The 23,322-nt window shown below is 43.9% G+C and overlaps 2 protein-coding genes across 3 annotated transcripts; one reads left to right on the top strand and one right to left on the bottom strand.

Annotated features, from left to right (window-relative positions):
- The first annotated feature begins 2,829 nt into the window (after positions 1 to 2,829).
- On the top strand, positions 2,830 to 11,335 carry LOC144128808 (uncharacterized). 2 transcript variants are annotated; one of them, XM_077662538.1, is made up of 10 exons: positions 2,830 to 3,025; positions 3,121 to 3,196; positions 3,291 to 3,429; positions 5,024 to 5,320; positions 5,413 to 5,622; positions 6,230 to 6,379; positions 7,469 to 7,555; positions 7,616 to 7,775; positions 8,225 to 8,445; positions 9,788 to 11,335. In XM_077662538.1, the coding sequence occupies exons 1-10, from the start codon at positions 3,004 to 3,006 to the stop codon at positions 9,824 to 9,826; spliced, it is 1,401 nt and encodes a 466-aa protein (XP_077518664.1). In that variant the 5' UTR covers positions 2,830 to 3,003; the 3' UTR covers positions 9,827 to 11,335. The 2 variants fall into 2 exon arrangements, with proteins under 2 accessions (XP_077518664.1, XP_077518665.1); XM_077662539.1 differs by having other exon boundaries at positions 8,225 to 8,474; positions 9,788 to 9,920.
- RfC38 (replication factor C subunit RfC38) lies at positions 9,705 to 22,597 on the bottom strand. The gene is made up of 8 exons (XM_077662540.1): positions 22,413 to 22,597; positions 19,401 to 19,606; positions 18,223 to 18,320; positions 17,965 to 18,146; positions 13,485 to 13,621; positions 11,624 to 11,722; positions 11,459 to 11,528; positions 9,705 to 10,011 (listed from the first exon to the last, which is right to left on the bottom strand). The coding sequence occupies exons 1-8, from the start codon at positions 22,497 to 22,499 to the stop codon at positions 9,823 to 9,825; spliced, it is 1,068 nt and encodes a 355-aa protein (XP_077518666.1). The 5' UTR covers positions 22,500 to 22,597; the 3' UTR covers positions 9,705 to 9,822.
- Positions 22,598 to 23,322: the final 725 nt, after the last annotated feature.

Below are 23,322 nucleotides of genomic sequence, written 5' to 3'. Positions count from 1 at the left end.
GATAGCCGCAAGGGAACAGCCGCACATTCGCAGTGCTCGCAGCATGAAGACGTGATCAAGATTCACAGGAAAACTTTATTGCTGGTGTGTTATTATAATCATAAAAAGATTATTTACCTGCTAATTTGTATATAATCAAGACATTAGTCTGCATGACCTAATATTCAGTTGTTTTGGTTTTACTTGTGTCGTCTGCTCGAGCAAACGTGCGCTTCCGAAAGCGCACGTTTGCGCCAGTTGCGCCAAAGATGTTACCTCAAGAAAAGCTAAATAACATGCACTTAGAACTATATGCATCTAAAATGGAAACTGTGTGAGAGCATTAATGTTCTTAGCTACTGTGTGGCAGCTAATACCCGAAAGGAGCACTGAACTAAACGCATATGCTAGCTACTCGATCCAACCATCTTACCTAATACATTTGCGAAGACCAATGATACACGTCTTTGAAAAGCCTTCCTCTAATTTCAACACATAATACGAGATGGGCCACATATGTAGTTCGGACGCGCATGAATCTACAAAAAGAAACGCAACCCCTGTGCTCCTTGATTTCGGTGACAGTTGGTTTCCGTCATGTATGTCATAACGAGCACCTCTTCTGCTGAATAGATATATTAGATTATATATAATCAAAACGATAACGTATAAAAAACACACTAATGGCGAATTCCACTGGTGGATCCGAAGCGAGGCGCTCGAATCGAAAAGAGCGCCCCAAACCGCCTCGTTGTCGACCAGCGCTCCGTATGGAACAAAGTTGCTCCAAACGACCAGCGGAATTCGCGCGGTCGGTCCAGGTCGACCAGTGGAACTCGAATTCGTCGTCGCGGAGCAAGAAAAACTGCTCCAGCGCGACCAGTGGAAATCGCCATAAGTGTTTATGACGCGAACAAGGTGCGCACGTTTCAGCCCTGTTTCTTTTTTCAGTAAAATACCCTGTATATGGATAGCAATTAATAAACATAAGCTGCATATGTTACATATCTTTGCTAACTTTATGCAGTCAAAAATGGCCGAACGGCTTTACTAAACCGCAGAAGCAGGTCTTAATTGACTACGCATTCCGGTCACTGTAAAAGCTGTCTGCATATTGTAAAACTTTTATTAGCTCCCGTACGTTGGTGGTGGTGGTTGGTACTATGAATTATATATTCTCCATGGACCCCCCACGTATGTTGGCCCTTTGGGCATCCCTTGGGGACCGGGGGAGGGGGAAAGGGGGGGGGGGGATCGAGGTTGTCGCCGTCGCTTCCGTTGAAGTCATTGGCCGTGGGACCCAGTCAGCTGTCGCGCCGCCGTAGCAGGAACGTCATCCCGCAACAGGGAGAGGAGCCGCGGTGCACTGGGAGTGTGTTCAAGCACCAGGCGGGGGGACCCGTTGAATGTTCATGTGCACGGTGTATGCGCGGACAGCCAGGCGGCGAAATACCATGCAAACGCCCATCGATCGGGTTAAAGAGGCGAGGAAAGCAAGCGCACCGCGAATAAATGGGCTTGGAATGCGCATTTTCTTTGCTAACTTAACTCATCTTCACGTCAATTAAGCATTGCTAGCATAATCGACTTAGAAATTGCATATTATTTCAGGTGAAAATTTCTTACTAGGAATCTTGTGGTTTTATGCAATACTGGTTTATTAGCACGTACATTCTCATAGCGGCTGGGGACCATCAGCTTCCATGGTAGCACCTAAACGTTATATTAATTCTGTATGGATACCATATTCGTTCGGGTATCATATATGTTTGGATACCATAGATATAAACTTAATACTGAAGCTTCCCACACATGCAGACACACACCGCTCAAACCTTTTGGTGCTATTTCTTCCATTTTTAGCACTCACAATTAAAGAGCTATAGGTTCATAGGTTCTGTTATATTAGTTGAAGAATATTGTTACCACACAAAGAAAATAGTAAAAAAAAACAACAGCAAGAATGTCTTTGCTGGAACCAGTAGAACCTACAGAAAACCAGCAGGTTACCTGCTGTGGCCAGCAGAAAGTCGGTAAGCACAATGCTGGAACCAGTATAAACGGCAGAAAACCAGTACGTGACCTGCTGGAACCAGTAAAACCAGAAGGTCTCGTGATATGGTTCCAGCAGAATCCTGTGTACAAACCAGTATATTCCCATAAATTTTGACCTGGGTTAAGATATCGAGCTTAACGGACAGGACCACAGGACGCATTTCTTCAATTTAGTTGTGCATTTTGTTAAAAAACTCTCATATCCTATAATCTTTCTAAAATTAGACCCTAAAAACTGAATCTCTTCATTGTGATTAGATTGGACTTTACTATAGTTATGAGAACTCAAAGTGATGACCGTTTATGAAATTTCTGCCCCTCGTAAGTGCATGCATCTGCAACGCTGCGTGAGCGCTCGCACGGCGCGTCCGTGTGTCGTCTGCTAGAGGTATCCGATGTGGCAGAGAAGGTACTCGTAATATCAAAACGGGTGTTTTAAAGGACCCGTTTCTCAGTGGTATGCTGACAACTGTATACCGAATATAAACTTTGAAATTAAAAGCTCAAAGTGCGCATTCAAGGTCCGAATCACGGTCGTGCTCCAAAAAGCGGCAGGAAAGAGAGGTGCTGCCTCTTGCGATGGGCTGCGGCATAGGTAGTACTGCGCGCCTCTGTAAGTACAGTGCGCAGCCTTTTCCGCCTCAGTTTCACTTGATTTCACCCATAGGAATGAGTGACGTGTAAAATCAGAAACGGTTACGCCATTTGTGCAAACGCGCTTTATGTCGTGGCATGTTGCCAGCTGGCTGCCAGCAACCTATGCCGCCTATGCTGGCGGCCACTGGCGACAACAGCGGTAGATGTGAACATAATGGCGTGATATGGCCGCGCGCAGTGCACTGCTTTCAGCAGCTGTGATCTTATCGCGGTTTTTGCTGTAGTCGCGGTGAACAGCCGATTACGATCTGATTTTACAACTCACCAAAGCTTAAACTTATTGCATTAAGTGACCAGACTTAACGACACCGAATGTGGCGTTCAAACTTCAGAGGTGAGTTCCCATGTTGCACGAGGGACTCGGGAGTTAATTAGCACCGTTATTCCAGTAAAACCGCGCGTTATTTACTCTCACATCCTTAATTTTAGGTTTTGTGCGATGGGGACTGCGTAAGCAGTGCAAACCGAAGTCGGAAGATTCTCCTGACAAACAAGACACTCAAAGGTAAGTACTTATGTACAGTATGAGCTTGTTTGAACGTGTGCGCTGGCGACTGGAGCTCCGACCTTTGAATTTTTTTTCCTCCTGGTCTTATTAGATTCATTGTCCCAGCTGCGAATCTCGGCGCCAATAGACAGCGCCAGTACGAAGGACGAGAGCGAGAAACTTGTCATGACGATGGACGATTCTTTACGAGCAGACCAACATGCAGTTTCATGGAAACTGTCGGATGGGTGGTGAGTATCCATTGCTAGTTAATTCGTCTGCACTGACGGTAAACTTTTGGCTTGAACCTGTTGCGGCAGTGCCGCGAATAATGTTGACTGATATGTATGCTTTTGAGTCGAGTTTTTCTTTCGGGGAACGGATAATTACCCTGTGTCGGTCAATTTTCTGACGGATGAGACAGTGAGATTCACAGATAAAACCGCTAAATAGAAGATTGTTTGCACTGTTCCCTTTTAAGCAATGCTGAACCGGCTTGCCCGCAACAACACCCCAGTACACTAAGTTCGCAGCTAAAACGAGCTAGCTTTAGTTTAGAGTTCGTGAAATGTTTTGTACATGTTATTTTCTGGTCGCAAAAAATTTAAGCGCCCGTTTAACCAAGCAGCCCGCCGTAGGAGTTGAAGCTATAGTGATGTTAGGTGTAATTTAGTATATCAGCTTGAAGACACTGGAGCGGTATTGAGAGCTGCTATCAACTCTCTCGGACACCGTGGCCCACTAAGAATTGAAAGCAGAGCACAGACCAATACATATCAATTGCTATGTGGCACACACAGCTGCCAAAAGCTTTTGAGACCAGTTCCGACCAATTCTAATCTTGCTAAACATCAGCGATGTGCTTTGACTTTGACTCAAATTAAAAAGTCTCTGCTTAATTCTTGCATGTGTAAAGAAGTGTCGTAGGTGCCACTGCAAACTAAGCATCCTGCAGTGCACACGTCATCATCTAGTGTTGAGCTGCCCAGCTCCTTGGTGATAGTTGTATCAGACTGTGTTGCAGCACCACACATTGCTTGTGCTTCAATTTTCAATGAAAGTTAGCTCTTATAATTGTTGAAAAGTGCATTTCTCAGGAGCATAACATTGCTGCATCCAGCATTTGTGATCAGTTTGCCTGCACTTATGTTATGGCTGCTCATTGCAAATGCAATCTTTGAATGAAAACATTGTCTGATACAGAGTGCAAATCCTGCAGTAGCTTTTTTTTTCCCCTTTTTCTTAACATAAGCAGGGACACTGCCTTACACTGCCTACTGCTTACTTGAGACTCATCTTTTAGTTTTCTATTTGTTTATCTTAAAAACAAATGCTGATAATCAGTCATTTTTGCTGGAGGAAATAGTCGAAGAAAAAAAACTGAACGGCATTTCTTCTCGATTATTCTTGATTGATTTATGCCCAAATTTGACTTCTAAATTGTCCAATTTCTCCTCCCTCCCTCGTTCCCCAGATAAAAAAAATAAAATTGAAGTGTCCCAATTATAATGTTTATGTCTGTACAGAGCTCTATTGTGCAATCCTTACTGCACAATCTTTTGTCTATCATATGGTACATGTTCTGTAGTACTGCTACTTCAGCTATTGCACTTGTTTTCAGTGTGAGTAAAACGTGCAAGAAACAACAAAAGTAGATCTGGTTTGGTTGGTTGGATGACTAATATTTAATTTTCATTTAAGTGGTGTTCTCGGAAAACACAGCTGGAACGAACCGTATTGCAACAGAGCACTGTTGTAACATCATGCAAAATACTGTGCTAGGATGACATTGCTAAATCTCTGCGATGGTTTTTATTTTTTTCACTGAACTTCGCTGTTCCGCAGGGGACACTTATTGCAGTGGGTCTCAACGTACAGCTGCACAGCAGGCGATGCTTGTGGGGCAGCGACAAAGCTGGCCGTGCCATCACCAGCACAGATGGCACCTTGGAAGACAAGCAGCGGTGTTTGAGTGTGTGTCACATTATACGGAGCTTCGTCTTTCGTCTTGTTGTTGCCTCCCCACTGCCTGCCTCAACAAGATCGATCTTGCCAAGAGACCAGCAGACCTGGCCAAATTCTGCTGAACTGTCTTCAAGTAGGGTTCATTCAGTTGAGGAGAAACCATCTGAGCCATCATCTGTGAGTGACAGTACTACTAGTTTTGTGTCTCGCTCATTAACAAGGATGTCCCATTGAAAACTCGCAGAGCTAACTTGTCCTTTCTTCTGCAGCCTGCTGAAGCAAGTGAACAGCTTGCTAATGTGATGAGAGAATACTTTGCCTGCCTCGAGGACATTAAGGCTGCCGAGCTGCTGCCAACTAATAAAAAGAAGGCACTGGAAAGTTTGAAGCGTGCACAAATGCTTGGGTCTGCCCGGGCATACTACAATTTGGGAGTCTGCTTTGAGACTGGCAAAGGTGTAGACAGGGATTTGGACAAGGTAATGTGGCACAGTTGTATGGCTGTAGTGGTGCATAACCAAGGCCTATTGAGGTTGCCCATTTTAACGCATGTGTTCATGGCTTTAAAAGTTGTCAGTTTTCCAGACATTGTTCTCCGCTAACTGCATTGTAAGATGGGGTTTACCACTTGAAAACCCTGTGTAATAATAATAATAATAATAATTGGTTTTTGGGGAAAGGAAATGGCGCAGTAAAAGTGAGGGGATGAAGGAGGGAGTAAAAGAAGAAAGGAAGAGAGAGGTGACATAGTGGAGGGTAGTGGAGGGCTCGGGAATAATTTCGACCACCTGGGGATCTTTAAAGCGCACTGACATCGCACGGCACACGGGCGCATTAGCATTGGGTCTCCACTGAAATGCATTTGAAGCTGAGCTGGTTGTTACAGATCTGTTTTTTGGTAAGAGCACTAAAAATCGGACTTGGCAGATGGTGAGACAGCGCATGTAAAGGGTATAGCTGCAGTCGTGATGTGTCCCTCTGTCGGTTAAGTACTGTTAGTGGATTGTCGGACTGTTGGTTAAGTACTGTTAGTATGCAAAGCCTGCCAGGCCGCAGTTGCAGATGTGGTCCACTGCTCTTTTTCAGGCAGTGATGCATTACAAGGAGGCCTCCCTTCGTGGCCATCCTCAGGCCACTTACAACTTAGGTGTGCTCTACTTGAATGGCTACGAGAAGGGAAGCACCGATTCTGGCCGGGAGCTCCTCAAAAAGGCCTCTGCCCTCGGCATTCCCCAGGTGTTTGCTCCCTTCACCTTCACAGTGTTTGCTCGCAGCCAGCAACAGCCTGCTCACATGAATGCATGCATGCCTTAGCACAAAAATATCGTTCCTGATAGTTTCCTGCTTTTCTGCAGTAGACACAATTACCCCTGGAGATGAAGGAGCTGCTTTGCTCCCTCCAAAAAAGGCCAGCATAGCAGGGGGCGTCAGAGAGCCAGGTGGGTGGGTGAGATTTGGAAGTTTGTGGGGATAAGGTGGCCACAGCTGGCACAGGACAGGGTTAGTTGGAGGGATATGGGAGAGGCCTTTGTCTTGCAGTGGACGCAGTTAGGCGGAAGATGATAAGCCGCACTGCGCATACTCAAAAATATCATAGTGCCACACTTCCGCAAAGAAGTCTCTTGTTTGGTCACACTTACTACATGAGGCCTAGGGCTGCAGTTTTTTTTTTTTGTGTGTGTGTTTTGGGGGGAGCTGTGCGAGAAAAAGTGAAAGTCGAGAAAATCAGCCTTAAAGTTTGTTCGCTTGTTTATCTCCTAGAATGGTTTTACTTGTGGTCATAGAAATGTGGCATTGCAACTAACAGAAGCTCTGATACCTCCTCTTTACGATGATGCTAAGATGGTGGCTCCCCGTCGTTGGAAAGCCATAGAATTCGCGATGTGCCGGGACCACCAGGAGCTCGATTCACTTACAATTTTCAATGACCACGTATTGAAAAAATATTTATAAATTTGTATTGCATATTTCGCTATAATTTTTCATCACAAGAGAGATGAATACCCATAGATAAATTAAAAATGTTGACCAAATTGGCCATTTTATTTGCTGGTCAAGGACGAGTGCATGCTTTCCATAAATCAGCCCTTGTAAATGCCATAGATTTGGAAGTTTCAACACAGAATGGCCTTCACTGTCTTCCATTTATGTTTTTGTCGCACTTCTGTCAAAAAGTTTTGATTATTCCTGCCTTCTGCTTTTTTCATGGTGGTTATCAGTTTGGTGGTGCTCCGTTCTGAAACAGGTTAAGCTGCATGCTTCAGGCAGCAAAATAAGTACTTGGCAGAGGTCTGACATTTTGTTATATACTCGTTTCTTGTGCAGGCCAAGACATTTATTGCACACGGGCACCTTGAAGAGGGCAACTATGCTGATGCCTTGCCTCTGCTGAAGGAGGCTGCTGCTGCCAAGGTAATGCTTAAACCATTTTGAATGTGAGAAACCAGCCCAAAATGTGTCTCATTTCCTTAGGATCCAGATGCATCGTTCTACCTGGGCCTATGCTGTGAGAAGGGGCTTGCTGTACCTCAGGACCAAGCCGCAGCAGCAGAGCATTATGCTAGAGCAGCCCTTCAAAACCATGTTGGTGCTTTACGTGCTCTGGCCGCCATCAATAAAGCAACAGACCCACGTATGTATCTTTTGAGGCTTATCATTGGTGGTGTTTCCAGTAGGCTTGAGTGTTTTTTAAGTCCAATGAGGATTCTGGTCTGGGCTAGTTGGTTCATTGTGCCTATCCTGTGGCATGTTTTTTCTTTGTGTCTTCGTCTCGTAGTGCTGGATTATTTCTGTTCATAAGTTCAAGCGTAGAAAGTGATCAGAAAATAGGGCAAGGACTTTCTCGGCAAAAGCAGGCAAAAGTTAGAAGTTACAAGCCTTTTCAGTGTCACAAAAACAGTCTCTTATGTAGCTGCACCAATATTTAAGTGTTCATTATGCAAGGTGTAGTAGCACTCTGCTTCTAAAGGTGTAGCTGTGTGTAGTTACATGACAGAGCAGTCATAATGTCTTTTAGGGGTGCAGTACAGTAAGATGTTTTGATGATTTGCTGAGGAAAAGCCCTTCTTTTTAACGTTTCAGAAGTGCAAGTGGAGCCCATTTGCAATACAGAACCATCCCAAGACCTGTCACCAGTGAATCATTCTGGCACTCTTCACGTGTCTCGGTACCTGACTGCCTTATTGCCGAGCCTCCTTTCTGGAAAACAGGAGCCAACAGTGCATGTATACTTAAGAGAGGACGACTATATTGCCTCATGTTCACCTCATATGGACACTTCCTGTGGAGACCCTTCACAAAAGGTTTGCGCCCTGTGATTAAGTTTACAAAGGTACGAGGGCATGAATGTTGCTGTAATGTATTGTGAAAGGCAACTTTGGGGAAGCATGCTGCAAATCCTGTTTAAAGCTCTTCTGTTGAGTGCTTTGCCATAATCACAAGTGACTTCTTTTCACTGCGAACTAAAATCTGGTAGTGATGTGTATGCAGTACAGTGAAACTTTAATGCAACTTGTGGCAGGTGACACTAAACAAGGCCATGCACGTCTGCAGCTCACTGCACACAGTCATCTTGTGCGCAAGCCTGCACAAGATGCCTGCTTTTTGCTTCCTTGTTCTGCACAGCTCAAGTGATTGGAACCTCCTTTTGCCGTCTATGAACATGACAGACAATTTTATTTAAATCTCGTGTGAGTAATGTAACTGCATGTTGTCTGGTACTAATACTTTACCTTCCCATGCTTGGACTCTGGAGCTTGTCTGATGTGTATCTTGTTATCCACTATTCCTCCTTGAGTGGACATCAAAAATGGTTGGATTGTATTGAGAGAATATAAAAAAAGAAACTTCCCTTTTAAACGAAAAAGTGAAGTGCAAACTCCTGTTGTACATTGCGATATATATGGTCAGCTTGCTAGGCCCTTGTGCCACTTAACTAGCACAAGATTAAATCTTCGTACTTCCCGTATTTAGTTGCTTAATTTGCGTACCCCTAATTTATTATTACCCAGGGTTTTTATGCTCTCTGCTGTGCCAGACCACCAGCATGCATGCTGGTGCGCACAAGTACAGTGCACAAGGCAGGCTTGGGAAGATTGGCTCGGCTGCATCACTGTATACAAATTTCCCAGACGAACAGTTGCACGAGCGAACCTCTGACACACGCCAGATTCCGAAACTACCGAATCGTTTGTTCGGTTTGCTGCTAGTCAGCTGGGCTGCACGTGAGAGCGTTTTTTTATTGCCTTTAGTCTCCAGTTGCCCCCAACTGCTGGACTGTATAGTTTTTGGCCAGCAAGCGTGCAACTTGGGGGCTCGACAATTTGCAGCATATATTGCACGTTATGTATGACCTTTGCAGAGTTTTTTGGCGCGCTTGCGAAATCTCTGCATAACTTGCATGCCCTCTTTTTGAGGCCTTAATTTTTTTTAAATAGTGTGCAAATTACTGAAGGAAATATGTTAATTGGCAACTTCAAACCCTTCTGTGGCATCACTTGCAGTAGCACACAGTTAGGATGATAGCAAAATATTGCAGTGAAATAAAGCTTCGGACACAAAGTATGTTGTCCACACTCGACAGTTTCTTTAAACAGAATGAGAACAGCTTGTGTGGATCCAGGAGGACTTTTGTTTTGTTTCCAGAGTCGTGCTGTAGCATTGGGAGGCAGTACTGTGAGCTAAAAGAAGCCCGAGATGCTCTCGTCGAGGAAGTTCTTGTAGATGGCCATGACCTTGGCCACAAATGCTTCCAAGTGGTAGATGGCCTTAGTCCCCAGCTGCAGCCGGTGCTCATACTGTGCTGCCAGGGCGGTGGCCTCGCCTTTCAGCTGCCCATCACAATTGGCCACCACCTGCTTCAGCAGGCCCTGCACGAAACCACCATGCATTTGCAGTTGTCCTCAGCCGAGGCAACAAACCCTGTGATTTACCCATGTGATCGAGAATAAAAAGATTTGCCATGCCCTCCAGCTTGGCAAATAAGGCATGATTAGCTATTCTGATGTCGGCAAAGTGAGTGCAATGTTTCTGTTCGGGGTGTGTAACCTCGGGAGGTACTCTCGCATCCTTAACACTTGACAACTGATCTCACCCTGCTCACGATGAAGAAAACCTCCTTGTTTAATCGCTCTTTTCTTATTGGCTGTCAGTACTTCAAACTTGACATATGAAGATCAAATGTTTCATTTTTGCTTTTTGTTAAAAGGTGTCATGGCCAATTTACAAAATCACAGAGAATTTGCACTGCAGTCTTTTTAAAACTGCACACACTGCATGACTGCATACAAAAAAAAAAAAACTCTCTGCTTCTGCCAATAAGTACGGTTTATTTCTAAGTGCAAAAGGCCCGATTAAAGATAGTTTGGCAGCTGCCTAGTCAGAGGAAATTTCTGCAATCGCCATGCACTTGATAAAAAAAGCTTGAAGAGCAAACTCAACAGCTTCTCATTCGGAATAATCCAGATGGTTTGCAAAAGATTATTGCCACCATATGCCTAGTAGTCACATTCACTGATGACTCGTGTAACGCTAATAAAACAAAGCTGGAATTTCAGAAGGCTTTCCCTTTTGTTTGTAAATATGCCCATACAGTGTCACTTAATTGCTTGCAAAGGTGTTCAGCATAATTAGCAGCTTTAGCATGTGTTAGCACGTGCCAACAGTAGTCTTAAATCACCCCTTGCAGCAAGTATTTTCATATTTAGAGCATTTTTGATGTAACCAAGTATTGTGCCTTTAGGAGATCAGCATGCTGCAAGTGTTCCAACAAATGTGAATATTTTTTTTTTTTAGTGCGCTAGCAGTAAGGCACTCACTCACTCACCAATCTCCCCGATCTTTGTCTGAAGCCTGCTTGACCTTCAAAACTGAGCCTCGAACCGAAACTGAAGTGTTAGCGCACCTAATTTGCATGTGGCCTAACCACGCTAAACAGTAGTCTGTCATTGTTTTTCTTCCGTTGTGCCATTTCATTACAGTACTCAGCAAATTCATGTAGCTACATGGCTATTGCGAACAGTGCAGATGCACTACTGTCTTGTAAATATTGTAGTAAATGTTCACCATGTTATTGTGTATAAGTGCCATTAGTTTCTTGTGTGTCCCGGTCCCGATATATGTTCCTTGATGGGCATGTTTCCTGGTTCTGTCAGTATTGCATACAGTACAAATAAATGCTTATTCCATTGTGTATACTAGTCTACATTGTTCAAAGCTACTAGCGAGCCATTTTTAGGCAAGTCATATTGTTCATGATGAACGAATGTCATATTGTTCATGATGACAGCCTGACTGCTGAGGAACAAAACAACTCACCTTCAAGATGACATCTGGTGGAATGAGATGGGTGAGAAGCTCATACAGGCGAGCTCTTATTTCGGACAGCCTGAAATTTGAAATGGCCATTTAGCGGGTGCTGCCATTACATTTTTTTATATGTGCAGCTATTATGCCAGACACTCTCTCCAGTGCGTCCCTCACCTCTTCACACTCTGTTCTTGAACAATCATTTTTGCTGTCTCTTCAAGGTAGAGCTCCCAGTCAGGCTGGCGTACTTTCTGGTTATCTGAAAATGGGTACCTGTGGGAAGGACAGTGCATGGCAGCTGTGCATGATGCAGCCTACTGCAAGTGCCTTTAAGTAGCCTTCAAATACTACTTTCAGAAGGTTTCCTCGTACGCTGGCAGCTGCAGGCAATGAGCAAAAAATTGAATGGCGATTACTGGCAACGCGGAAGATCGGTACTAGCTGACATGCAATAATGACTGTGCACAAAAAGATGCAGCCCATGTGGGATGCTTATGCGGGGGCGATCACTGGCCCACCTCCTCCCGGTCGCGCTCTGCTGCACGGACACAAAATGACTGCGAATTTAAGGAGTGTGTGCACTAGATAAGTGAAACCAACCCGGTGGTGTTGAGAATTGTGTGGCCTAGTCTGCAGTATTAACTCCATAGCGTTAAGAAAAAACGGCATCAGCGTTGTGAGCGAGAAATCCTTGGAGAAGCAACCTAGGTGGGCCACCTTGGTCACGTGACCTTGTGGCATCGTCACAACCTGCCCACCAGATTGCGAGAAAACTGGCCATTGTCACAGGTGGAAGTTAAATTAATGACTGGTCGCAAGAGGTTGCTAGGAAAGAGCAATCTGGGTCACACAACCCCACCGATGACAGTGCCCGGAGCAATTTTTTTTTCTGTTCTGCAAAGTTAGCAAACTAGTTGGGACTATACTCCGTTTCACACATCAGGTGCAAGGCTGTGAAAGGCAAGGAAGTAATCTACACGGGAAAATAAAGGGAGGAGTGTTATTCCGCGCTTGTTCTGTGACCGAGTGATGCAAGGCATGAGAAAGCGACAGCATGTTATCAGCAATAAGAGTGCATTTAATCAAGCTTATGACAAATGTGTCACGTAGTAACCCTGCAGGCAAAGCATTTACTATATTTTGCTTGCCACAAGGAACGCACTATTTTTTGGTCGCAGATGCAAGCAGCGCAAACAAGAGTGCCAGCTTTGACAGCGTTGCACCTGATGTATCAAATGGAGTATAAATAGCTAAATTTTAAAATAGTGGCTACAGGAAAGTGTCAATATAAAAGTGTTAGATTGCCCTAAAAACAGTCCGCTAAAATGTTTGCAACAGGATACCGTATACACGGGTCTTTTTTTACAGGCCCGATTCGAAATCTTGCAAAATTCAAAACGCACCTCTTTGCTGTAGTGCTCTTTGAGCACCACAAGACGCGTTATAAGGGGGGAAAATCCATTTATCTCTGGAAGACCGTCTCCAACAGGGCTTTGTGTTTGCGCCGGGTGTGGGATATGAGATAAGTGGATTTTTCTGTCCAATATCATGTCTGGGACACTTAATAGCGCTACTGTCAAGAGGTAGATTATGAATTTTGTGTGCTTTATTTTAGGGCTGATAAAAAAGGGTACATAAATGGCACCTTGTTGTAAACATTTCAGCAGGCTATTTTTCAAGGTGGTCTAAAATTTTCAAAATATTTTTTTTGCCGAAGCCAATATTTAAAAAGTTCGCAATTTAGTCTTCAATAACTGACACTGCACAATGAAAAAAAAAAAAAATACTTCAGACTATGCTGCCAACTCTGAATAGCAATGATTGGGTTTCATTTGTCTAGAGCACCAAGTCTTAAAATCTTAGCTACATTTAGCTGGAACACCTGGCGTTTTTTTTTACAAAATATTATAGCAGCTGTTTGACACCAGTGATGAGTCAGGTTTTCTGAGCACTGCTATGCTGACAATCTAGCAAAATAAGGGCAAAACAAACAGAACCTTAAAAGCAAAACAATGGACAAGATCTGGTGACTTACTGCTGAGCTCGGCATGCTTCCAACATCAGCACTGCTCTTCTCAGGTTACGATGACTCTGCATTGCTATAGCTCGTGCAAGTGTCTCTGGAAGGTTGATGCTTTCCCTTCGTGCTACAAGGTTCAGCACTGTAATGACCTGAAGAAAATAGAATATGGCTGCTTTCACAACCACGGTACTAGTGCAAAGAAACCTGCCTTTTGAATGGGTTCCTAAGATGGACCACACCAAATTACCAAACGATATTCCTGAGGCACACACATGAAAGGCATAATAGCAATGATAACTAGAGAGTGAATGAGTAAGTGAATAAACATTTGTTTATCCTGAGCCTTTGGAATTGACTGCAAATTTACTATAGTCGATGTGCACTCAAATTTTGAATACTTAAGTCTAGACTAAGTCCAGTGCTTTTCTATGCATGTTTTGATGTACCGTCTTTGCCAAAAGTAACCAAGCAATGGGGTTTGCTTCTCAGCCATGTTGCGGAGCATTTGCAGCACCCATAAAGACCAATAAAGCTTCAGAAAGGTGAGGACAATGGTCCCTAACTTTTTTGAGGGGTGCCATAAGTGCTGTGCTACATGGCTAAAAGAAAAAAAGCAAAGCCCGTTGCCTGATTACTTCTGGCAAAGAGGGTACCTTCCCTTGCACAATGGAAGCAGGCTTAAAAGAGGATTGCTTGTTATAGGCTCAAAATGCCCCAAGAAATAATGGAGTGCTGCAGTACTAGGGCTCTTCAGGTGGAATTAGTCCAAGGTACAGATTCTGGAGCACTACGCAGTTGATGAAAAAGTACACAGCAAGGTTCAAACCACCAGTGTCAGCTAGCCCTAGAGAGAGCCACAATAAAAAGCTCTCAAAAGCATAGGAAGGTGTCCAACGAATAAATGATGCGACCAGGAAGCTCCCCATGCACCAGCACAAATGTCAACTTGTGCGCGTGCCACGTCATGGTGCTGGCCATTGACTAATTCAAAAACACATTATTATTATTCTGTTCACAAACAATACGGCTATTCCTTCAATACTAAGTTGCCTCCAGCATGCACTTGCACACCTACAAGCTAAAATGGATGGAAATCTCTTACTTTCTCAAAGGACTATAGACACCAAATTTTTGCTTGTATGTTTTCTTCTTTCAAATAATGCGTTAGGCATTAGAATACGTGGATAAATGATTGGTATTTTCCTGCAACCATTAAATATTTATAATTGATTTTCTTTTTGACGCTGTTTCGGTTTCATCAACCAAATGGCTGTGATATGTAGTTCACACTTGGGTCACATGAGGCATTAAAAAAAAAAAAACGGCAATACTATAACCACTGATACGTCGTTTGTTGTCATTCCAGCTCTTGAAGCAGGCTGGTTTAAGTGTTGTAGTGAATTAAAAATACATATCAACGTTTATATTGCAGGTTTTTTTTTTGTGCCTCACGTGACCTAGGTGTCAACTACACGTCACAGCCATCGCTTGGTTGATGAAACCGAAATAGCATGAGAGAGGAAATTCAGTTATAAATTCTTTAGCAGCCGTATGCTAATACCACACGGTGATCCATGTATTGTAATGTTTAACACATAATTTGAAAAAAGAAAGCACTCAGCTAAAATTAAATGTCTATAGCCCTTTGAAGGGACACTGAAAACAGGGCAGAAAGTTGAGCTAGTTGGTACACGTTCATTATGAAAAAACCTGGCGCTATCAAACGACGACACAGAGGGGACACAGCGCTACTCGCAACTACAAGAAATTTTATTCAGAGGCTTCTATATATACAACAAAAACCAAAACAACCCAAAGTAATCGCACGCCACTTGCCGACCGATGTACAGGAAGAGATTAACACACGGATTTCAATCGCTCTTTCAAATAACTTATCTCTCCTTCAGACAATCCAACTGAAGGGTCACTGACACATGTATGCCCCGTTTCCGCGATATGATAGGCTTCAACAATCTCCCGCGTTACACGATCTCGGTGACGAAAAAGAACACACGTTTTGGAAAAAATGGGAGAACATTTCTTCTTGCGCTTGCTGCAGTCACGACAATGGATAACCATACTATTTGAAGTGTCACCTCTTTCCAAAGCTCCAGCATGCTCCATCAGCCGCACATTCAAACATCGACCACTCTAGCCTATATACACCTTTCCGCACGACAAAGGGAATTTGTACACTGTGCCCACTTTGCAAGCGACGTATGGTGATAAATGTTTGACAGCACATCCTCCTTTTCTTTTCTTTGCACTCTGCTCCACCCTAGCTGCAATCGCAGGGCATAACGTTGAAAGTTTTTTGGGAGCCGAAAACATGACAGGGATTCCATACCTGCTGGCAACTTTCTTAATCCCGTGTGAAAGGCGATGAACGTACGGTACTACAACGGGTTTGCTGTGCTCTTCTTTTGTGTCGTTCTTTCCCTGGCCTTTCACCCAGCGAATAACTTTCTCGCTGGCTCTGCCGATCACGTGATCTGGATAACCACTATCACTCAGTCTTTCCACCTGATACTCCATGCTTTCCTTGATGCGATGGTGACAAGACTTTGATGCAGCCGACTTTAAACACGAGACCGTGATCCCATCCTTGATGAGCTTCGAGTGTGCTGACGCATAATTTAACAGGCCTTTCGCGGAACGCGGACGGTAACTCCAGCAAACATGGTCCGGGTTTTTAATCAATCGAAGGTCTAGGAACTGCAACTCTCCTTCATTTGGAACCTCGTGCGTGAACTTGAGGCCCATACCACTATCCTTAAACAATTTTACTATGTCTATTATCCTGCGTATGTTGTATATATAGAAGCCTCTGAATAAAATTTCTTGTAGTTGCGAGTAGCGCTGTGTCCCCTCTGTGTCGTCGTTTGATAGTGCCAGGTTTTTTCATAATGACACTGAAAACAAACTGAAGTTGGCCAGTATCGATAGATTATGGCATTCTACGGTAAAACCCCTTAATTCGCATTTCACAGCTCTGGAGAAGATATCCAAACTAACCAAATGTCGAATTATCAATGCCTCCAAAAAAACTCTATAACAAAATGTCCCACATATACCTTCATTCCTTGAAAAAAATCTGTAATCACTCATGGCTTTGTATGCAAGAACTCCCTTGCATTAATTAATTTTCGCAGTTCCGTCATATGGAGCAGTGCGTGCACGTTGTTGGATGAGCCAACACATAATTCCTTCAGGGCATATACAGCCCGCCCTCACCCCCCAGACACACACACACACACTCTGCAAAGAAAAAAAATGCACAGGCAATCATATGTGATGCTACTCATCTGTGTTAGCAGTATTGGCTGTGCATTTCGCTTTTACGTTGTTTGCCTTCCCATTACATCTTTGAATTGGATTTCGCCGTCACTTTTTGTTCTGGTGCTGTGGGCTTCTGGGGGGTGGGTGGCGAGTAGTGCCTTTTGGAGGGTAAAGGTGGTTGGGTGAGTGGGTGGCGGATAGAGGTTTTCTGGAGAATAAATGTGGTTGGGTGGGTGGTGGACAGAGGCTCAAAGATGGGAGATAGATTTTTACCAGTTGCTGCCCGGAAGGTACTACCAGAGGCTTCACACGCACGCGTGCGTGCACGCACACACACACAGATAATGGATTTCAGAGGGAGGAGGGCCATACTGCTAATGAAGTAAACAAAACCACACCCTGCGTACACGCAACCAATGTAATGTAGAACGATCACGGGCTCCACGATACCATGAAGAGCACTGAACGTACGATCCATGGTGTGCACAAAACAAAAACAAAGAAGAACATGGCGGAACACAACACATAACAAAAAAAATGTTGGCCACTCAAACTATGTGGCTGCACTTTTAAGTTTTCCCTCACCATGATCATGACTCCACCTCGGGCGCACTGTGCACATGCGAGCTGAGCCGAATTTCCAGAGTAACTGAACCGCTGCCAAATTATTCTCAATTAGCGGAGTTTCATGGAATAGAATAGTGCATACGATTGATAGGAATGAACGGGGTGTCCAAATTACCCAGTTTTATGAAATTGCCAGAAGTCGAATTAACAAGGTTTAGTGTAAAGACTATGACACTACTTCTACTGAAAACAGAACTTTTATAAGATAAAAAGGGGTCAAGAAATGAAATACAGGTATGGCATCACTGGCCGATTTCACAAGTACAATGCAGTGTGAAGACCGAGTTTTTCAGGCATGGATTCCAGAGGCTAAGCTACACTGGCAGATGCATTTAGAAGTTTTTCTGCCACTCCACTCGAACTCATGATCAAAAAGAATTCATGGAATTCTTTTTGATCATGAGTTCGAGTGGAGTGGCAGAAAAACTTCTAAATGCAACTTTTGCTGCCGAAAAAACGGCAATATCGCCAGAAAGAGCAGCAGAATCGATTTTTACTAAGAACGAAATTGAATGGAGTTGTCCTGGATGTCCCTCTAATGAGTGAAAATTTACACAGCCATACCAGCAATGACAAACGAGATTACCTCCTCAATGGATGGTGCAGCGACCCTGATGCCAAGGCATCTGCTTCTTATAGCTGGGATCACTTTGCTGCAGGAGTTGCAGCACAGGATCAACCGACACGTTGCCATGTACTTCTCCATGGTGCGTCGAAGCGCATGCTGAGCATCCTTGGTCAACTTGTCCACCTCCGTTAGAATAACCACTGCACAGAACTGACCACATCAGAACATGTGGGAAGAAAAGGCAGCACCCTACTGAGCGAAACAAGGTCAACATGCCTTTGAACTCTCTCTGGGCATTATTCTCCAGCTGCCTGGTCTGGGCAACAGTTTTGAGCAGCTCTTGAATTACAACCCGGTCGTAGATGGCAGCTTCACTGAAAATCAATGCCACAAAAAGGTGTGAGAAAGCCAGCGATATGCAGTGCAAACAGATGGTACACTTGATAGTCTTGGCAAGCAGAACATCTCCACAACAAAGAGGCTAAGCACTAGCAAAGCAGCTTTAGCACAAGAGAGGTGCTTTGTCATCAAGCACCACTCCCTTGTACTTGGAAATTGAACTTGCATGCCTTACTCATTGCAACTGTTCAAAAGCAGTTCTCCATCTACTGCAACTTGCTTGGACAAACTTACATTACTAAGTGAGGAGCTGTAAATATTGTGTGTCTAGTAATTCATTGCAAGATGTACAGGGTTTGTAAAAAGTTCCCAGGCCATAGGGTTTGCTTCTGAGCCATTTAGTGGGGCACTTACGATGCCCCAGAACTTTGAAATCTTTGTGGGGGTAGCAGAAGTATCACTCTTTCCTCTGAGAACCTTGGTAGCTTCATAGGCATCGTGAGTGCCACAATATACCACTGAAAAGCAAACACTGTGGCCTGAAAACTTTTGGCACACCCTGTACCTCTGGTCAAAGGGAGCAACTGAGGACACACAGCTCCATGAAAACGCACATCACAGATGACCACAGATGACATAAAGCATGCAGTCTGCATTGCTAAAACTAGAGGTAATCTGCAGAATTACATAACACACAGAAAGGTTTCATGCTTACAAAGTGCTAATGTGGCACAATGGCAGATTTTTCTCTCAAGCACCCCCTCAGGATTGCCAGCACCACAGCTACCTCAGGCAAAAGTTGACCTATATTTAAATTATACAGGAACAACCCAGTGTCTGTATGCACACAATATTAGTGTCTGCAATCAATCTGATATTTGATAGGGTTCGTGTTATGTTGGTAGACACCAAACCTCCATTCAAAAGGACACTCTTTCAATGTCACTGAAGTGGTGTGACTAATGCACAATATCACTGTATAAGCAAGCCTGTTCTTCAAACAAGTCTTGTTTTTCAAATGTGGCAGCACCTCATCATGTGCTTTTGTGTTTGACATTAACTTCTGAGCAGCTTCAGTCACCAGAAATACCACATGAGCAGCAAGCGCCACTCACCTTGGATTCACTTCAATGTGATAGTTGCTTGCAACAGTGACAATCTCAATCTTTTTCTTGGATGGAGTGACAAAGTTCTGATGCTCGATCCTCAGCCTTTCGACTCCAGCACCGTACAGCTCTCGCAGGACACACATGATTCTGGTCTTCTTCCCAGCACCAGATGGTCCGTACACAAGCAGGTGGGGAAAGTCACCCCCATGGACCTGAGAATCGTTTTTCACAAAAAAGCTCAGTTCATGTTCTTTCTGATGATTGTTAAATACTTGAAGCTGGCTTGTGTGCAGGAAATGGCACGGTAAAGTGCAACAAAACACCTTTTACCTACAATTCCCGGGTTCACATTTAATTAAATTTATTACCATTATTACTACTGTTGAGAAATACAAAAAAGAAGGGAAAGGGAGAAAGATAGAGGCTGGCAAATGCCATCTGCGGAGCCACCATGCCTTTCTGCCACAAGGGAAAGGAGATGGAAGATGTACAGAAATCAGGAAAGAAATTGAGCCCGCTAATTAAACAACAAAAAAAGAAAAAGAGACATAAGCCACTGCACTTCATATAAAGCAGTCCTGAATCCAACTCTCAAAATCCCCTGAACTTAAAAGGCTCAATGTGCAAAGCTTCAAAAAGAAGCACAGGCACTTGGATAAAACATTCTTTAGGGTAGCGAGTGGTAGGGAGAGGAGGCATTACTCAAGTAGAGCGTGGCCAACTGCTGTGCAAGTACTGGGCACCCAAAAATTAGGGAACTGAGAACTTCACTGCTGCTAAGGTTGAGCAGGACAGCACATCAAACTCTGCTGTAAACCGAAATCAATCACCTGAGGTTAAATGGCAATCACAAAAGTTACACAGAACCATTAGCAGGCAACATAGCCAGGGTATTGAGGGAGCATGCGGCATGACTTAGTGAACAAGCCCAATGAATCAAACAGGCAAAAGTATAACGGTAGGCATTAGAATATGAAGTAATCTAAAATAAAACCACTTAGCACAGCAAAGGATAAACACTGCATTCAGCTCTGAAGTAGTGGAGTACATATACTGAAACCATGCAAAAGAAATCAGTACGAAAATAATGTGTTGAAGTGCATCTGCCAAAACAGAGCCTTACCAAGACCCTGTAAAGGAAACCATAAAGCCAACATAGCCTGTCAGTGCTAGTTTAAGAGGCAAAACTTTGGAGGCTAATGAAGCAAGTCAGAATTGGACTAACAACAGCATAGCGAGCGCAGAAAGAAAAAATGGTAAATGTAACTCTGAGAGACAGGAAGGCAGCAGTGTCTATTATAGAGCTAACATAAGCTCATGTTATGCTGGCAGAAATTAACAAGAAAGCAATCGACTAGGCTAGGACAGATAACCAGTGAGAGTCCACAGAAAAGAAGCACAAGCGGATGAAGAACAAGGGCAAGAAGTGGATACCCAGTGCAGTAGTGTCTACTTCTTGTCCTTGTACGTTGTCCACCAATGCTGCTTTCTCAGAATGATTACCAACCAACCCTTCCAGCAACATACCTTGCTCAATGAGTTAGAGAATATGAAAGAAGGCTAAGATGATTATAGGCAGCAGCAGATACTCAGTCGTAAGGATGAGGTCAGTAAGTTTATTGTGACAGGGCAGCCACGGCTGACTAAAGAAAGGACAGACTGACAGACAGTAGCGACTGAAGAACACAGGGACAGGTCCTTGCCTTGCAGGGTGGCATAACCAGGTTCATGACAATGATGATAATGATAGAAATCGTGGACAACAGGAAAATGAAGAGCAGAAAAAAGCAGCTCCCATGATCTTGAGTTTGCTCAATGAAACTCATTGCAGTTGCGATGTGATGTGCCAGGAAGCTCCTTCCCACTCAATAGCTGCCTCGTTCCTTAAGAGTACTGTTTGCACCAAGTGTTCCATCAGCTCGACATGCAAGAAGGTTGCTAAGAAAATGCAGTCAGAACTCTGGTGCCAAGTTATGTTAGACACTGTGCCCTGTGTGTTCAGCCTTCTTGTACTTCATGTTTTTGTATATAAGCTGCAATGCCACAGCCAATCAACAAGCAGAAGGGGCCCAAGTTTACTGTTTGGTTGTGTTCATTTTTAGTACAATGAGCTTTGAGCATAACTGCGTGGTTCAGTTAGAAATTTCAGCACTGTTTGCACCGTGCACCCATCCAACAGATAGTAAGATGATCAAAATAAAGTGGTCTGAACAATGTTGCGAAGTTGTGCCTATCACTTTGCTGTGATGCGAAAACGAGTTACAACGTGCAAAAAAAAAAAAAAAGAGTATGCAAAGCTGTCATGAGAGCTAAAATTAACAGCATCAAAATATCCATCTCTACCTTCTATTTTTCATCTCTTGCCCTCGTGGCACGGTTCAGATGTCTACCCTGTGTTCGGAAGTTGCCGCGTCTTTCCTTTTTCACAACTTAAACCATACCATAGGTCTTTTAGAACAGAGTTATTCCAATGCGAGAGGTCGCACCAAGTACGTGCGATCTAGAGTTCCTTAGTAACTCCAGTGCGATCATGGAGTGAACACGCGCAGTTGCGGATGCTCAACATTGCTAAGTAGCTACCTCAACAGATGCGAGACGTGTAGAACACCGTGCACCAAGCGCGAGCAAGTCACAACAAATAGTAAAGCCAAGGTATTTGGCTCCAACGAGTGAGACAAATTGTTCCAAGAAAAGCAAGAGCAAAGAACACGCCTTGGACCTAGACAGGGATACAGCACCTACTAGCTTTCCTCTCAAGATGTAAACACTGCTCCAAGCTTCAATAATTGCCCTGGACAGCGAAACTAGGCACTGTTCGGTTGTGCCTGCGTGATTGCGTTCTCCGCGTTGCTCCCGACGCGCAGTTGTTCTGACGACCACATATATAATCGGCGTGATTTACTTGCTCATCGGAGCAAGTGTATAGGATAGAAATTCAAATTAAAACAAAAATAATAAACTGATACGTCTGGCCGTACGGTTTATTCCGGTTTATAAAGACGCTGCTCACCCACTTACCAATTTCTTCAAATATGCTGCCTGTTCCGGGTGGTAATCGAGTTTTGAAAGGTTAGAAGGTCTATGTTTATCTACCCATAAGCTCATGTCTGCAGCACTTTTAGGCGCCCTTTTAAAGAAGGCACGGTAGTTACATGCAAGAAACGAAAAAAGCGCGCGAGTAGCAGCGACAAGAACAAGTAATTTTACCCGCAGAGACGTGAAAATATCAACTTCCTAGTTGCGCATTTTTAAGCACGTTTTTCTTGCATTGATCTGAGTATGTCCTCAAACCAAAAACTTCGCTTAAAATATTTATTTACTATTATTACTTAACTTTATTATTTATTTACTTCTGTAAAATTATTGTTGAGTTTCGTTTTCGTTCCTGTTGTCCTGAGATTGATAGTCGAAAGGACCCGGTCGTTCACTGCTCTCACTCGAAAAAAAATTAAAGTTGTTTTACGATGAAAGAAAAGGAGCAACAACATGTCTTACCATGTGCTACTCTCGTCGGGTACCATGAGATTATTGTGGGGGAGCATGCTAGGGGATGGAATGATAGCGGTGGTAGTCGCGTCTACCACGATGTCTGCACGTTAAGGCCCCCAGATGGCCAATTATACCGGAGCCCTCCACTGTGACACCCAGCTCTTTCTTCTTTCACTCCCTTCATCAACTTCCTGGCGTAGCTGAAGCGACCACCGTCCATCATGAAGTGAGGAAGTTAAGGCGTCTTTCATTTCCTGATAACCAATTCTCTTCAAAAGAGAGCTTTACCGCTTTTATTTAAGCAGCTTGCCCCATGTGATGGTTTGCAGAGGCTGACCGCATATGACGCAACGCTCTCTTTTTGGCTCCCTCCGGCGCTCGCCGCTGTGAATAGGCAGACCACGTGGCATTGCTGACATCGCACAGCACATGGGCGTCT

This window comes from Amblyomma americanum, chromosome 4, assembly GCF_052857255.1.
Source record: "Amblyomma americanum isolate KBUSLIRL-KWMA chromosome 4, ASM5285725v1, whole genome shotgun sequence".
Lineage (NCBI taxonomy): Eukaryota > Metazoa > Arthropoda > Arachnida > Ixodida > Ixodidae > Amblyomma > Amblyomma americanum.
Note: the sequence above shows the minus strand (reverse complement) of the source record. Positions and strands in the feature narration are given on the sequence as shown.

Bases quoted from the DNA above. Each gene is read 5' to 3' on its own strand.
- LOC144128808 (XM_077662538.1), top strand. From the start codon at position 3,004: ATGTGGCGTTCAAACTTCAGAG. The intron at 3,197-3,290 runs GTAAGTACTTAT...TGGTCTTATTAG, and splicing joins GACAAACAAGACACTCAAAG to ATTCATTGTCCCAGCTGCGA. The intron at 8,446-9,787 runs GTTTGCGCCCTG...TTTTGTTTCCAG, and splicing joins GTGGAGACCCTTCACAAAAG to AGTCGTGCTGTAGCATTGGG.
- RfC38 (XM_077662540.1), bottom strand. From the start codon at position 22,499: ATGAGCTTATGGGTAGATAAACATAGACCTTCTAACCTTTCAAAACTC. The intron at 13,622-17,964 runs GTAATCTCGTTT...TATTTTCTTCAG, and splicing joins CTGCACCATCCATTGAGGAG to GTCATTACAGTGCTGAACCT. The intron at 11,529-11,623 runs GTGAGGGACGCA...TTCAAATTTCAG, and splicing joins CAAGAACAGAGTGTGAAGAG to GCTGTCCGAAATAAGAGCTC.